This window comes from Callithrix jacchus, chromosome 4 (assembly GCF_049354715.1).
Source record: "Callithrix jacchus isolate 240 chromosome 4, calJac240_pri, whole genome shotgun sequence".
NCBI classification, from domain to species: domain Eukaryota; kingdom Metazoa; phylum Chordata; class Mammalia; order Primates; family Cebidae; genus Callithrix; species Callithrix jacchus.
In genome coordinates this window covers 54,601,174-54,615,186 of record NC_133505.1, presented here as the reverse complement: position 1 = coordinate 54,615,186, position 14,013 = coordinate 54,601,174, and the positions used below count along the sequence as shown (strand labels likewise).

At 39.4% G+C, this 14,013-nt stretch overlaps 1 protein-coding gene across 2 annotated transcripts; it reads left to right on the top strand.

Annotated features, from left to right (window-relative positions):
- Window positions 1-4,746: 4,746 nt before the first annotated feature.
- On the top strand, window positions 4,747-13,701 carry ENPP5 (ectonucleotide pyrophosphatase/phosphodiesterase family member 5). 2 transcript variants are annotated; one of them, XM_008994528.5, is made up of 4 exons: window positions 4,747-4,783; window positions 7,064-7,927; window positions 10,056-10,232; window positions 12,366-13,701. In XM_008994528.5, exons 2-4 carry the CDS (start codon window positions 7,099-7,101, stop codon window positions 12,791-12,793), a joined length of 1,434 nt encoding a protein of 477 aa, XP_008992776.3. In that variant the 5' UTR covers window positions 4,747-4,783; window positions 7,064-7,098; the 3' UTR covers window positions 12,794-13,701. The 2 variants fall into 2 exon arrangements, with proteins under 2 accessions (XP_008992776.3, XP_002746650.3); XM_002746604.7 differs by having other exon boundaries at window positions 4,747-4,876.
- The last annotated feature ends 312 nt before the right edge of the window (window positions 13,702-14,013 follow it).

The window sequence follows — 14,013 nt, the reverse complement described above, 5'->3', positions numbered from 1 at the left end:
CACTGAGTTAGTTACTCAACAAGTGACATTGAGTTATATCCTAGAAAACATTTTTAGTAGAGATGGGGTTTCACCATGTTGGCCAGGCTGGTCTTGAACTCCTGACCTCATGATCCACAAAATATAAAAATTAGCTGGGTGTGGTGGCAGGTGCCTGTAGTCACAGCTACTTGGGAGGCTGAGGCAGGAGAATTGCTTGAACCTGGGAGGCAGAGGTTGCAGAGAGCTGAGATCACATCACTGCACTTCAGACTAGGTGACAGAGCCGGAAGAACTGGTATGCACCCATACACACAGGAAAAGGTCACTTAGAGTTAAACACCACCAGCACAAATTCGTGAACTTTGGTGGGGTGCAGGGGATGATTGCAGAGCAGGGTTTATTTGTTGTTGCTGCTGTTTACTGAGGTATAATTTCCACGCAGTAAAATTAAACATTTTTTGGCACATTGTTCTCTGAATTTTGACAAACTTAGTGATGTAACCACAAAGGCAATCAAAAATTCTATTACATAAAAAAATTCTTTGTGCCCCTTTCTAACCAATCCCCTCACCTCACCACCAGTCCCTGGCAACTGCTGATCTGGTTTCCATTCCCACTGTTTTGCCTTTTCTAGAATTTCATGTAATTGGAATCATACAGTGTATGACCATTTATGTCTGGCTTCGTTCACCTAGAAAAATGCTCTTGAGACTCAGCCGTGTTGTTGCATGAAACAGTTCTCCATTCCTTCTTATTGCCAAACAGTATTGCACTTATGGGACACACTACAGTTTGTTTATTCACTAGTTGAGGGACATTTTGGTGGTTTCTAGCTTTTCATGATTATGAATAAAGCTGCTGTAAAAATTTGTTGATAGGTTTTTCAGTGGACATCTGTCTTTGTTTCTCTTAGATAAATACCTAGCAGTGAGATTCCTGGATTGTATAATATGTGTATCTTTAACTTCATAAGAAACTTCCAAACTGACTGTAATAGTGGAAGTCATTCCCACCAGCAGTGTATGATAGTCCAGCAATGTATGATAGCTCTGAATCCTTGTCAGTACCAGATGTTGTCAGTTACCTTGATTTGAGCCATTTTATTAGTAATCCATGAACTTTCTATCTAGGCTGGGCCATAAAATTAAACTTTCTGCTAGTACTGGGTTGAATAAGTGTCCTTCTGAAATACACATTCATCTGGAACCTCAGAATGTGACCTTATTTGGAACTAAGATCTTTGCATATGTAATTGAATTTAGATGAGGGCATATTGGGTTGAAGTGGGCCTTAATCCCGATGGCTGGTGTATTATGCAGCAATCAAAAACGATGAGTTCGTGTCCTTTGTAGGGACATGGATGAACCTGGAGAACATCATTCTCAGCAAACTGACACAAGAACAGAAAATGAAATACCGCATGTTCTCACACATAGGCGGGTATTGAACAATGAGAACACATGGACACAGGGAGTGGAGCACTACACACTGGGGTCTGTTGGGGAGAATAGGGGAGGGACAGTGGGGGGTGGGGAGTTGGGGAGAGATAGCATGGGGAGAAATGCCAGATATAGGTGAAGGGGAGGAAGGCAGCAAATCACACTGTCACGTGTGTACCTATGCATCTATCTTGCATGTTCTTCACATGTACCCAAAAACCTAAAATGCAATAATAAAAAATAAATAAATAAATAAAATTTAAAAAATTTCCCTAAAAAAAAAAAGAAGGCCATGTGACACAGAGACACACAGAGGAGAGCATCTTGTGACAGTAGAGACAGAGATTGAAGCTACACTGCACCAAGCCAAGGAAGACCAGAATCCCCAGCAGCTGTTAGGGGCAAGCAAGTATTCTTACTTAGCATCTCAGAGAGACCGTGGACCTGAATACATCTTGATTTCAGACTTCTGGCCTCCAGAACCATAGTCCTAGAACTAACACACTATGAATACAATTTACAGAATACAACAATACAAATAGGTCTATATTTGACTTGTGTAAAACTTTCTGAGGATAAAAGCATAATAATTGTTTGTATAAAATGCATTCTAATTAGTACAAGCATATCACTAGAAACCTAACTTACTAATATGCATAAAAATTCTTGGGCCAAGTTTTTGACTATTCTATAATCCAACATTTCACTCATTGGACTGAACTTCTGCTAATGAGTCAAGATTAGCGAAGACCGCTGTTTATTATGAATTACGAGCAGTCAAGAACCAGAATCCCAGTGGTTCCTACCTATGGCCATTGAATATGTGAGACCCACATTTTGCAGAATGTTCTATAAAGGATTAAGAGATGAACTTCCTTTTACTTCAGTCATTTGTACTATAATGTAGTGGAATGCACCTTTAAAGATTTTTAATTGTAAAATTATGTGTTTATTTTGCCTACCATGAAGTCTAGTTCTGAAAACAAGACTTCTGTGGTAGAGCCAGTTTTGGTTGTTTCAAAAGAACAGATCACATTTGTTTTAGCACAAAGCTCTCCCAGCCCCTGACAAAGAAAATCATCCAGCTCTCAAACCCCTATTAGACTTCATTGGGCTGGCAGAGGGATCTCCCTCCCCACCCCATCCCAAAACCTTTGAAAGAAAGAAGTTGGTTCTTCTGTTATGCTATTATTCAATTATAATTCCACTAATTCGATCACAGAGAATAAAAGAATGGTTACAGTCAACAGCAATGTATGTGCTGCTGTTGTATGTACTGTTGCTAAAACTTTCTGAAAACCTATTGCAACGAGACAGATATTGAGGCAACAGTAAGACAGGAGGGCAGGTACAGATGTGTGAGCAGGAATCCCATGTTTTGTATTCATTCCTCTATACTATGTAAATCAGACTTTCTCCCCATGGACAACATAAGGTAATCACAAGCCTACTAGGTGAACATTAGGTGTCATTATATGGACTTCCGGGAGAAGTCTGGCACTAGCTGAGCCTCTTATGAGCACTTTTCTGTGTTGTGCACTGTGGTTAACAGCTGTACCATGCCTATTTCACAGGGATAGCTAGTGAATACAATCATGACTTCTGAAAGGTTTGCAGAGCAAATCAGGTTGTCATGGAGAGTCCAACAATGTTCAGTGACCCGAACAAAAGTCAGGCCCATTTTCACCACTCCTGCTCTCTGATAAGCATACATTGTCCTTTGAGTATTTGTGGAGAGCACAGAGTTGACCTATTTTTGAGGGACAAGAACTTAAAAGACTGGACTACTCTGTTCCAAATTTGGGCAATTTCAAAGGACAGGGCTTTGGGGAATTGGAACAACTTGTTCAACTTCATTGTCTTTGGGTCTCTCTGAACACACAAACCAGCCTCCCTCTTAATCCCCATCCCACGTGATAAAAACCATAAACTCAAGTTACCACAAATAAAAGGCCATGGAAGTGTGCCCAGATGCCCTTCGGGATGGGATGACCCAGTTAGGAGGTAGCAGTGTTTGGGGTTGAGACTGTCCCTCTATTAAAAGCAGAGAAAAAGCTGTGACCAAAATGTTTGCATCGTTTAATTAAATATCAACAAAAATCTCTATTCACTTTAAAGCTCCAGGCAGGAGCCAAAACCATTCTTGCAGATATGCTCCCAGTTTCACCAGCTAATCAGATGTTAAACTTACATTGTACCAATCAGCCCGATATTATTGCCTGCTGCAGAGAGAACTAGAATTCTCATTAGGTTAGAATTCTGACTGGAGTTGTACAGATGGACAAATTATTTTAGGGTAGTTTGTTATCACTGCTAGAATTCATGGTAAAGACAGTTGGGATCATACTGGCAAAGTAATTACTTGCCCAACTCTAAAAATGGCCTAAAAAATGCCATTGATTACCCCCAGCCCAATGAGAAAATAATCCACTACAGTACCAAAAAAGACAAAATAGGGCCACTAACAGACCAGAAGCACCGAAGACTTTCTGAAAGAGAAATCAGGACTTACATTTGTAGTTTTAATGCCTATTTGCAAAAAAAAAAAAAAAAAAAAAAAAAAAAAGGTAGAAGCAGAGTCTGCAGCTCAGATGCCACCATCAGAGAGGGTAGCTGTTCCACCTCTCTACTGTGCAAATTAACCCAGTCCTGAACCTGGCTTGATTTAATTCGCACAATATCAGTTGCCTTGCTGGGTATACCACAAATATACCTCAGGGACCTCAATTGCAAAAACCTGGACAATAAACGTTGGGGCTTCAGAGTTGACTAGATTAGTAAATTCTAAGTTAAAGCAGATAACACCCACTAATTAAAAGAATGAAACATCATCGTCCCATTGGCATCCTCCGGTGTGCAGGTATTCCTCAGAGCAAAGCCCATGGTGTGCCCATCGCCAGCTTGTGACACGAGGGGCGGGGGACGGGCAGCAGAAAAAAACCCGAGATAAGAAATCAGAGAATACAGGTCGCTTTTAAACGAAAAACAGTTGGTGATAGAGTACACCCAGCATTGGGGTAGGACGTAATAATCTCTCAGCATCACTGACTCCAGCACGGCTGGTCCTCTGGAAGAGGCACATTGCAGAAAGGTTTTGTGTGTGACCAGGCAGTTGGCCTCCCCATCCCTCCGGCCTCCCAGCTGAGTCCTGGCTCCCGCGGGTCCACTCCCTCTTCACCCTCCAAACCCAGGCAGCGCCCACCCCTGCCCCCGATGATTGACAGGCCGTGCAGCTACTCCTGGAAGGCTGGCTTTCGGGGGCAACCCGGGCAGAGGTGACTATCTCAGCAGCAGCCAATAGGAGCCAGGAGGCGGGGCGGGGGGCGGGGCGGTCAGGTGCTCTGCTCCGGGGTTGCGTGCAGGTGAGCTGCTGCGCGATCTGGTGGCGCCCCTCCCTCCGGTCACCTCCCCGCCGTTACCCCAAACTAACACGGACTGACCAGATCGCTGCGAGGGTGAGTCCAGGAAGGTGGGCGGCTTCCTTCCCGGGGACCCACACGGCTCCTCTGGGCCCCCAAAGCAACGCCTCCCTCCTTGTCACTTCCCACCTTAAAAGCCCACGTTGAGGCATCCGCAGGCCTCGGTGGGAGGGATGAGTGGAAATTGGGAACGTACGCCTCGACCCTTCTGGGTAGCGGCTAGGATGGAATCCAGGTGGAAAAGATGGACCCGCGCCCCTTCCCCTTGTGTCTACCTGATCTATATACACAAACCTATTCCTTCTGCACTTTCCTTCTTCCCTTTAATTGGCGCCTCCTGATCGCCAAGTCTGTCTGTAGAGGAAGGGTTGGAGAGGAGAAAGAACTGGAAAGTACCCAGTGAAATCTGGGGCCAGATCCACGGATTCCACTGCTTTGTGCAGCATTTTGGGCAAGAAAAAAAAAAAAATCTGTTTTCATTCCCCGTCCCCCGCCTCTGTTTATTGCTCTGGGTCATGAACGTGATGTTGGGTCTTCTTGCCAAACATTCCTAAGCTTTAGACAACCGTTAATCTCTGCTTACTTTTGTCGGTCCCAGGAAAGTAGTTTTCTCCTCCTTACAGTTTTCTCCTGCTGAATTAATTTGCTAAGACAGAAGAAAATCAGGTGTTCCATGTAGTTTAGCTTTAAATTACAGTTTGTTGATACTAGACGGCCTTGTTTTAAAAAGGTGGGAGAGAAAATTAGGGGGAGAAAGGACAGAGAGAGCAACTACCATCCATAGACGATCTGTGAGTAAGTAAATGTATTTGCAGTAACCTATTTGCTATTCTCTGCTGCAACTGTTTTTAATATTCCTACCAGAATCGGAGAAAGTATTGCCATCTAATAAATTGTTTTTAAATATAATGTTTGAACCATTGTCTTGAGACCAATACCTAAAAATATTTCAGTTTAAGAAATGTCTAGGTATGGTAAAGCACAGTTTAAAACCAGCAAACCAGGAATTATTGCCCTCAGCCAATACCCATAATGTACATATATGCCTTATACTCCTGGAAGCTAAGCAAGCACGCCAAGTAGTTTTTATTTACCTATACTTATAACATAGTAAGGTGAAACAGGATATACTTTTGAAGTTTAAAAATGCCTTCATGTTCAGATTAGGAAGATATTAAAAGCCAGTTTCAAGAGATTTATTTGTACAAAGTATGGTTTCATCTAAGTTTTGGTGGGTTTATAAATGCCTTCATGCAGGAATGGACAGAAAAAGGAGAGAACAAAAGATCCTTGCTTAATGTGCAAGCCTGACGAAAACTGACACAATTTACATATCTGTTCTTTATCCATACAGCATCTTATTAGCTTTCAATAATAAAATGAAAGCATTTTACAAATATACACAGATTAGGGGAAAAGTTCAACAACCTTGATCCAAAGAGATTTAAATCAGGGAGGTGCTTTTTCTACACATATCAATGATAAGATTAAATTTTCACTAATTTTAACATTAGGAAAGTCAACAACAAATTTCGGAATTGTATTTCTCTTAATATTTAGTTTAGAATCTAATTGTTTAAAGAAGGTTGTGATTTGATTATTAATAAATGAAAGCAGATTACTTTTCAATAAATATATCTGGATGTCACAAATGTTATTTCACTTCCAGAAACCAAATTCATCTATTTTCCTCTCTTTAGTAATACTTCTTTTACCTGTGATGAACCAAATATAGGGATTGAAAATAGAAGGATGTGTATACATATATACATATATATAAACACCATTATTCGACTTGCTAGTGATACTTCATTGTTGCTATGTTGCCATAATTTGTCTAAGTATGTTCACAGGTATTTGACTATAAAAATGTTTCTGACCAGAAGTCAAAAGTCTGTATCAAACTGATAATGTTTCTACAAAGTTTTATGTAAATGATGTCGTATTTTAAAATACTATTGGAGAGCTCACTTAAATAATTCCTTTGAGGGATATTTAGATAAATTCTCAGAAGTAAAAAAGTTGTTTAAATGCAACTAAACTTATTAGCTTTATGATTCATGTAGCCCCAGGTCCCTTGTCTAAGATGGAGTTACATGACATAATTCTTCCGGGCTGTGATTTGTGATATAACTGGAATTGCTAAACACTGTTACTCTGAGTTTGGGGTAAAGTATACAAAACAAAATTATTGCCATTAATTTCTATATGTTTATTCTGCAGATTATCTTACACTAAACTGATCAAGTACTTGGAAAATGACCTCAAAATTTCTCGTGGTGTCCTTCATACTTGCTGCACTGAGTCTTTCAACCACCTTTTCTTTCCAACCAGACCAGCAAAAGGTTCTACTAGTTTCTTTTGATGGATTCCGTTGGGATTATTTATATAAAGTTCCAACTCCCCATTTTTACTATGTTATGAAATATGGTGTTCACGTGAAGCAAGTTACTAATGTTTTTATTACAAAAACCTACCCTAACCATTATACTTTGGTAACTGGCCTCTTTGCAGAGAATCATGGGATTGTTGCAAATGATATGTTTGATCCTGTTTTGAACAAATCCTTCTCCTTGGATCACATGAATATTTATGATTCCAAGTTTTGGGAAGAAGCGACACCAATATGGATTACAAATCAGAGGGCAGGACATACTAGTGGTGCAGCCATGTGGCCCGGAACAGATGTAAAAATACATAAGAGCTTTCCTACTCATTACATGCCTTACAATGAGTCAGTTTCATTTGAAGATAGAGTTGCCAAAATTATTGAATGGTTTACATCAAAAGAGCCCATAAATCTTGGTCTTCTCTATTGGGAAGATCCTGATGATATGGGTCACCATCTGGGACCTGACAGTCCGCTCATGGGGCCTGTCATTGCAGATATTGACAACAAGTTGGGATATCTCATACAAATGCTAAGAAAGGCAAAATTATGGAACAGTCTGAACCTAATCATCACAAGTGATCACGGAATGACCCAGGGCTCTGAGGAAAGGGTAATAGAGCTTGACCAGTACGTTGATAAAGACCACTATACCCTGATTGATCAATCTCCAGTAGCAGCCATCTTGCCAAAAGAAGGTAAGGCTGACAGAATGGTGAGCTGAGGCTAGATGTGCACTGGCCCAGTGTCATCAAATGAATAGGGATTTCTGTTGTGCCTTTAAGGTAGACTTGCCTGTGTCATGGTAATATTCTGGGATTTAATTCTCAGACTCTGAAAAGACAAAAATCTCCTTTCTCAAAGCCTAATTTTTTTCCCTTTTCCTAGAATAGTGAAATTGATGTGCTCTAGATATGTAATGGCAGTAGATTTTAACTGTTTTGGAATTATAGAATATGATGAAAGCTATAGCCTCCCTTCTCAGAAAAACTGAGATGGAAAGATACATACAAAACCTGAATACATGTACAGTTATTTCATAGAAGCCCCAAAGACTTTGATACATTTCCATGCTTAACATGAAAGCTGTGGAGGATAAGAAGGAGGAAGAGCTTTGGTCAATCTGAGATGTATTTTCCTTATAAGTATGGCAAGTGATAACAATACCTTAAACTTCTTACAAACCTCCCCTGGAATCCTTATACCAAACCTGTCACCTCAGCATTGTCTCCATTTTAAAGACAGGCAAATGACAGGTAAAAGACCTCAAAAGGTTTAATATCCCGAGGTCACAAAATAAGTAACAACAAAACTCAGGCCTGCTCTTTGACATATTTTATCAGCTCAAAGGGTTGGTCTTAGGTATCAAATGAGAGAACAGATTTTGAAAAGCTATAATATCTCACAAATGAGAATTCCATCCCTCAGAGGGAAATTAGGAGAATTGTATGAAACAGCAAATGTTAAAATATGCATGTGTATTATACACACGGTTTTCAGCAAACGGCACTTTTTTTTCTTGTTGTTTAATAAAATTAGCTGAGGGTAACTGTTCACGCCTATAATCGCAGCACTTTGGGAGGCTGAGGCAGTAGGGTCACTTGAGGCCAGGAGTTCGAGGCCAGCCTGGGAAACAGCAAGACCCTGTTGCTAAAAAACAAAAATAAAAAATAGCCTGGCATGGTGGCACACACCTGTAGTCCCAAGCTGAGGGGGAAGGATTGCTTGAGCCCAGGAGTTCCAGGTTACAGTAAGCTATGATCACATCATTGCACTGTAACTTGGGTGACAGGGAGACCTAGCTGAAAGAGAGACAGAGAGGGAAGGAGGAAAGAAGGGAGAGAGAAAGAGAAGAGGAGAGAGAGGAAAGAAAAAAGAAGAGAAAGAGAGAAGGAAGGAAAAAAGGAAAGGAATGAAAGAAAAAGAAAAGAAAGGGAAAGAGAGAAAGAGAAAAGGGAGGAGGAGAAGGAAGAAAGGGAGGAAGGGAGGGAGGGAAATTACATTAACCCTTCAATTTCCCTTATAAAATTGGAATGATGTCCTCTTGTTGGGGTGTGGAAGGTAATGATGAAACCTCAGCAAATGGATTTGAAAAGCAGGAGGAGGATGAAAGACAGTGCCCAGGTGACTGCGTTTGTAGTTACAGGGAGTACTTTGGCAACACCTCCAGTGCTTTCAGGTGTTTCCATTTTACAAACCACTTTCCACCCCCAATCTCTTTTCCCAGCCCTCACCCACCACTCACCATGTTTTCTTGTCTGGAGATTCTTTGTCTGCACTCACAGCTACCAGAACCTAGCTAGTTTTGTATGGGTATTGCAGTACCCTAAGACGGAGTTTCACTCTTGTTACCCAGGCTGGAATGCAATGGCACGATCTCGGCTCAACGCAACCTCCGCCTCCTGGGTTCAGGCAATTCTCCTGCCTCAGCCTCCTGAGTAGCTGGGATTACAGGCACGCGCCACCATGCCCAGCTAATTTTTTGTATTTTTAGTAGAGACGGGGTTTCACCATGTTGACCAGGATGGTCTCGGTCTCTTGACCTCGTGATCCACCCGCCTCGGCCTCCCAAAGTGCTGGGATTACAGGCTTGAGCCACCGTGCTTGGCCGCCCTTCCTTAATTCTAAGGTGAACTAACTTACAGCAGAAGAGTATTTCTTAGTTTCCCTTCCCAAAATTGTTTTCCTCAAGTAGGGGGAAATAATTTGTTTCTTATGTTCAGCTCTCTGGCTTTTCACCTTCATATCAAGTCTTTTGCCCATGCGTGGCTGGTTGATTGTAGCTATGAGTATTTTGATCTGGTGCCTCTCCTCCCTTCTCTTTAGGTAAATTTGATGAAGTCTATGAAGCACTAACTCACGCTCATCCTAATCTTACTGTTTACAAAAAAGAAGAGATTCCAGAGAGATGGCATTACAAATACAACAATCGAATTCAACCAATCATAGCAGTGGCTGATGAAGGGTGGCACATTTCACAGAATAAGTCAGATGACTTTCTGTGTGAGTATGATAGAGTATTTCTTTCTATTCTGCATTGATTTTTGCTAAAATACAACAGTTTTAACATATAATACAGCAGTTTATTGATTGATATTTTTACTCTCTGCTACTTGAATGTTAAGAAACTATAATGTTTCAGTACTTAACTATCTAGAAATGTGTTTTTTTAGACATTGGTCCTTGATACATAAAAGATATATACGAAATGTTCCTTTAGGTGGAATTGTGTTTCTATCATGTTTTTTTATTAAAAGAAAAGCAGATGCCTGACAATGACATTTGTAGTGTGTTCGTGGCAGATGTATACAGATACATGGTTTCTGGTTATTAAAATGGTTTTCACATGCAGATAATAATTCATAAACCAATGTTCAGATTTTCGTGTCTTGTGCAGGTAGCTCTTATGTTAGAGGGATTGCTCAAAAAGGACTGCTATCTTTTGTAAGATTTTTAATTTAAAGTTAATATAAATTCAAAGGGGCCTCTAGAAATGGTGTGCTGAACTACAGTTACACAATAGATTGGTCACTTGTATTTTTGCTAGAAAACCTTAATAATACTCCAATTTATATTGCATTATGTTTAATGATTCAATAATTAATTAGATATTGACCACTGCATACCTAAACCAGAATAGTTAAGCCCTAATGTCCCAAAGGAGTGGTTCTCAAAGTGTGTTCCCTGGCCCAGTAGCAGCCACATCAGCTGAGAGCTTGTTAGAAATGCAAATCACTGGGCCCAACCCAGACCTACTAAATTTGAAACTGTGAGGCCCTGGTGAAACTTGAAAGTTTGAGAACCATTGCCCTCAGGCATTCATTATTAAATACCGTCCACTCAATCAAGCACTTATGATCGGGGCTACCACTACAACACTAAGTCCCTATTCATGGGAAATGTTTTCTGTAAGTCACAATGACTTAATTTTAAGTCTGAATTTCCAGTAAGAAGTGTGATAATTATCTTTGCCTTCGTGGGTGAGAGTCTAGATCCCAACGTCTCATAGAAATGAACACAGCAATCCTCCAGTCAATTACAAATTATATATTGGCATATTCCCAATGTGACTATCAATTAATGGAATAGCATAGTATCCTGTCAGATAATTACTAGTGATTCATAAGTTCATTGTTATTTTTACTTAAACCTGAAAGAATCATGGCATCTAGAATGACTTCTTTAGATATATTTTGCCTGGGAGATTTCAAATTACTTTGAAATGACATGGGGTCAGTTTATGACTTTTAGAGAAATTGATTTAGAATTTTTTTGAGGGGGATAAGAGTAGGGAGTGTTCCTATTGCATAGCTCCCTGTAGCAAGTATGGTTATTAGAGATGGATTTACTAGTCATTTTCATTGCTGCCTTTAAGATAAAGCCTATCAGTTTTCTTTTGATGCCATCATATCAGCAGTAGCTCCTTTGCCTTGCACCTTGATACCATGTTAGGCACACATGCCTTTGAAATGCAGCCATTATGAATTTCACATCCATATCACTTGATACATATGTCAGAAGACCCCTAAGTTTTTACCTTATTTGTAGCCACACAAAAGCACATAATGCTAAATTGGATCCTGATTAAAGCCACCAAAATCAAGAGTTTTCTACTCTCCTACACTCTGACCTTCGTTTTTTAGTAGTAGATTGTAGTTGTAAGTGCAGGTTTGATTTTTATGGTTTCTTTTGTTTTTCTTTATGTGTTGTATTTTATTGGTACCTATGAGTTTATTGGCTTGTGATTTAGACTAATGACACCTTTATCTCTTTAACTTTAGAACAATAATTGGAACACAGTAGATACCCAATAAGTATTTGCTGAATATTACTTCGCCACCGGAAGAAAACAAAAACCCTCTAATTTTTCCCTAACTTGGCTCTGCTTTGTTCTTTACCCTGCTTCTCCTGCTGCTTAAGCCACTGTTGGCTGGTGAGAAATATTCATAATCATTTAACTCTTCATTTCCTGAAGAGAATTGTGATGTGGACAGCAGCAGAGATTGTAAAAGATTATTTTATTTTTACAGTCAAACTAGATATGATGTGTATTTAAGTTCAGAACTTGACTATTCAACAATTATATCAATTTTAATGCATAGCAGGCTAACTTCTTCATGTATTTTCTCTTTACAGTAGGCAACCATGGTTATGATAATGCATTAGCAGAAATGCATCCAATATTTTTAGCCCATGGTCCTGCCTTCAGAAAGAATTTCTCAAAAGAAGCCATGAACTCCACAGATTTGTACCCACTATTGTGCCACCTCCTCAATATCACCGCCATGCCACACAATGGATCATTCTGGAATGTCCAGGATCTGCTCAATTCAGCAATGCCAAAGGTGGTCTCTTTTACACAGAGTACTATACTTCTCCCTGGTAGTGTCAAACCAGTAGAGTATGAGCAAGAGGGATCATACCCTTATCTCATAGGGGTCTCTCTTGGCAGTATTTTAGTGATTGTATTTTTTGTAATTTTCATTAAACATTTAATTCACAGCCAAATACCTGCCTTACAAGATATGCATGCTGAAATAGCTCAACCATTATTACAAGCCTAATGTTACTTTGAAGTGTAATGGCATATTGAAATGAAGATTGCATAATTATGTCAGTGTTTAAAGGTTTCAAATTCTGGGACACCTGTTCCAGACATTTGCAGAAACCATTAAGCAGTTACATATATAGATACACTCACACACACATGGACAGATCAAAATTCTTACACCTTTAAAGGAATAAAGATGTGAGAGTATGTCTCCATTGTTCACTATAGCATAGGGAGATAAGACCCTGCTTTATTTGGACTCGGCATATATAATGTATATATTTAGCAACTTTGCACTATGTAAAGTACCTTATATATTGCACTTTAAATTTCTCTCCTGATGGGTACTTTAATTGAAATGCACTTTATGGACAGTTATATCTTTAACTTGGTTAAAAATGACAACTTTTGGCACCCATGTCACAGAATACTTGTTACTCATTGTTCAAACTGAATGAAATTTCTCATAATCCCGAAATTTGATGGATGTAGAAGCCTATCTCCTTAAATTGAGAGAAGAAAGTGACAAGTGTTAAAAATTAAATGTGATAACCTTTGAACCCTGAATTTTGGAGATGTATCCCAACAGTAGAAAGCAATGTTGGGCATTTCTTGTCATATTTCTTTCCCAAGAACATGGTTTTTATTTATTTTTCACCCAAAAGAAAGTCAAATACTGACAGATTCATCCTAAATATATTGTTTTTGTCATAAAATAATTGTGATTTCCTGATTAGTCATATTACTATGATTTTCATAATAATGAAGACACCATGAATATACTTTTCCTATGTAGTTCAGCAATGGCCTGAATAGCAGTGACCAGGTACCATCTCAGCAATGTTTTCTCCTGTTTGTAATTATTTCCTCTTTTGAAAATTAAATCGCTATTAATTACATTAAAAGTCAAATTGGATAAAACAATGTTTGTTTTCTTTCTGGTAGCACATAATAACAGAGCACAAGCATCTTTTAGATTTGACCATTTGAAGATTCAAAGTTGCAAAAGAGCACAAACCATATTAGATAAAATATTGGCCACTCAATCCTTGAAAAGAACTGTGTGGAGCCTGGAAAAACAATTTGTCAGGACTACATGTGAGATGTTTACAAGACACCCAGAATAGTGGTAAAAAGTGTATACTAGAAAAAACTAGCAAAATAACTATGTGGTAACAGGTATCAAAACCCGGGAGCTGAGATGATATGACCCTGTTTCAAGAAATATGTGAA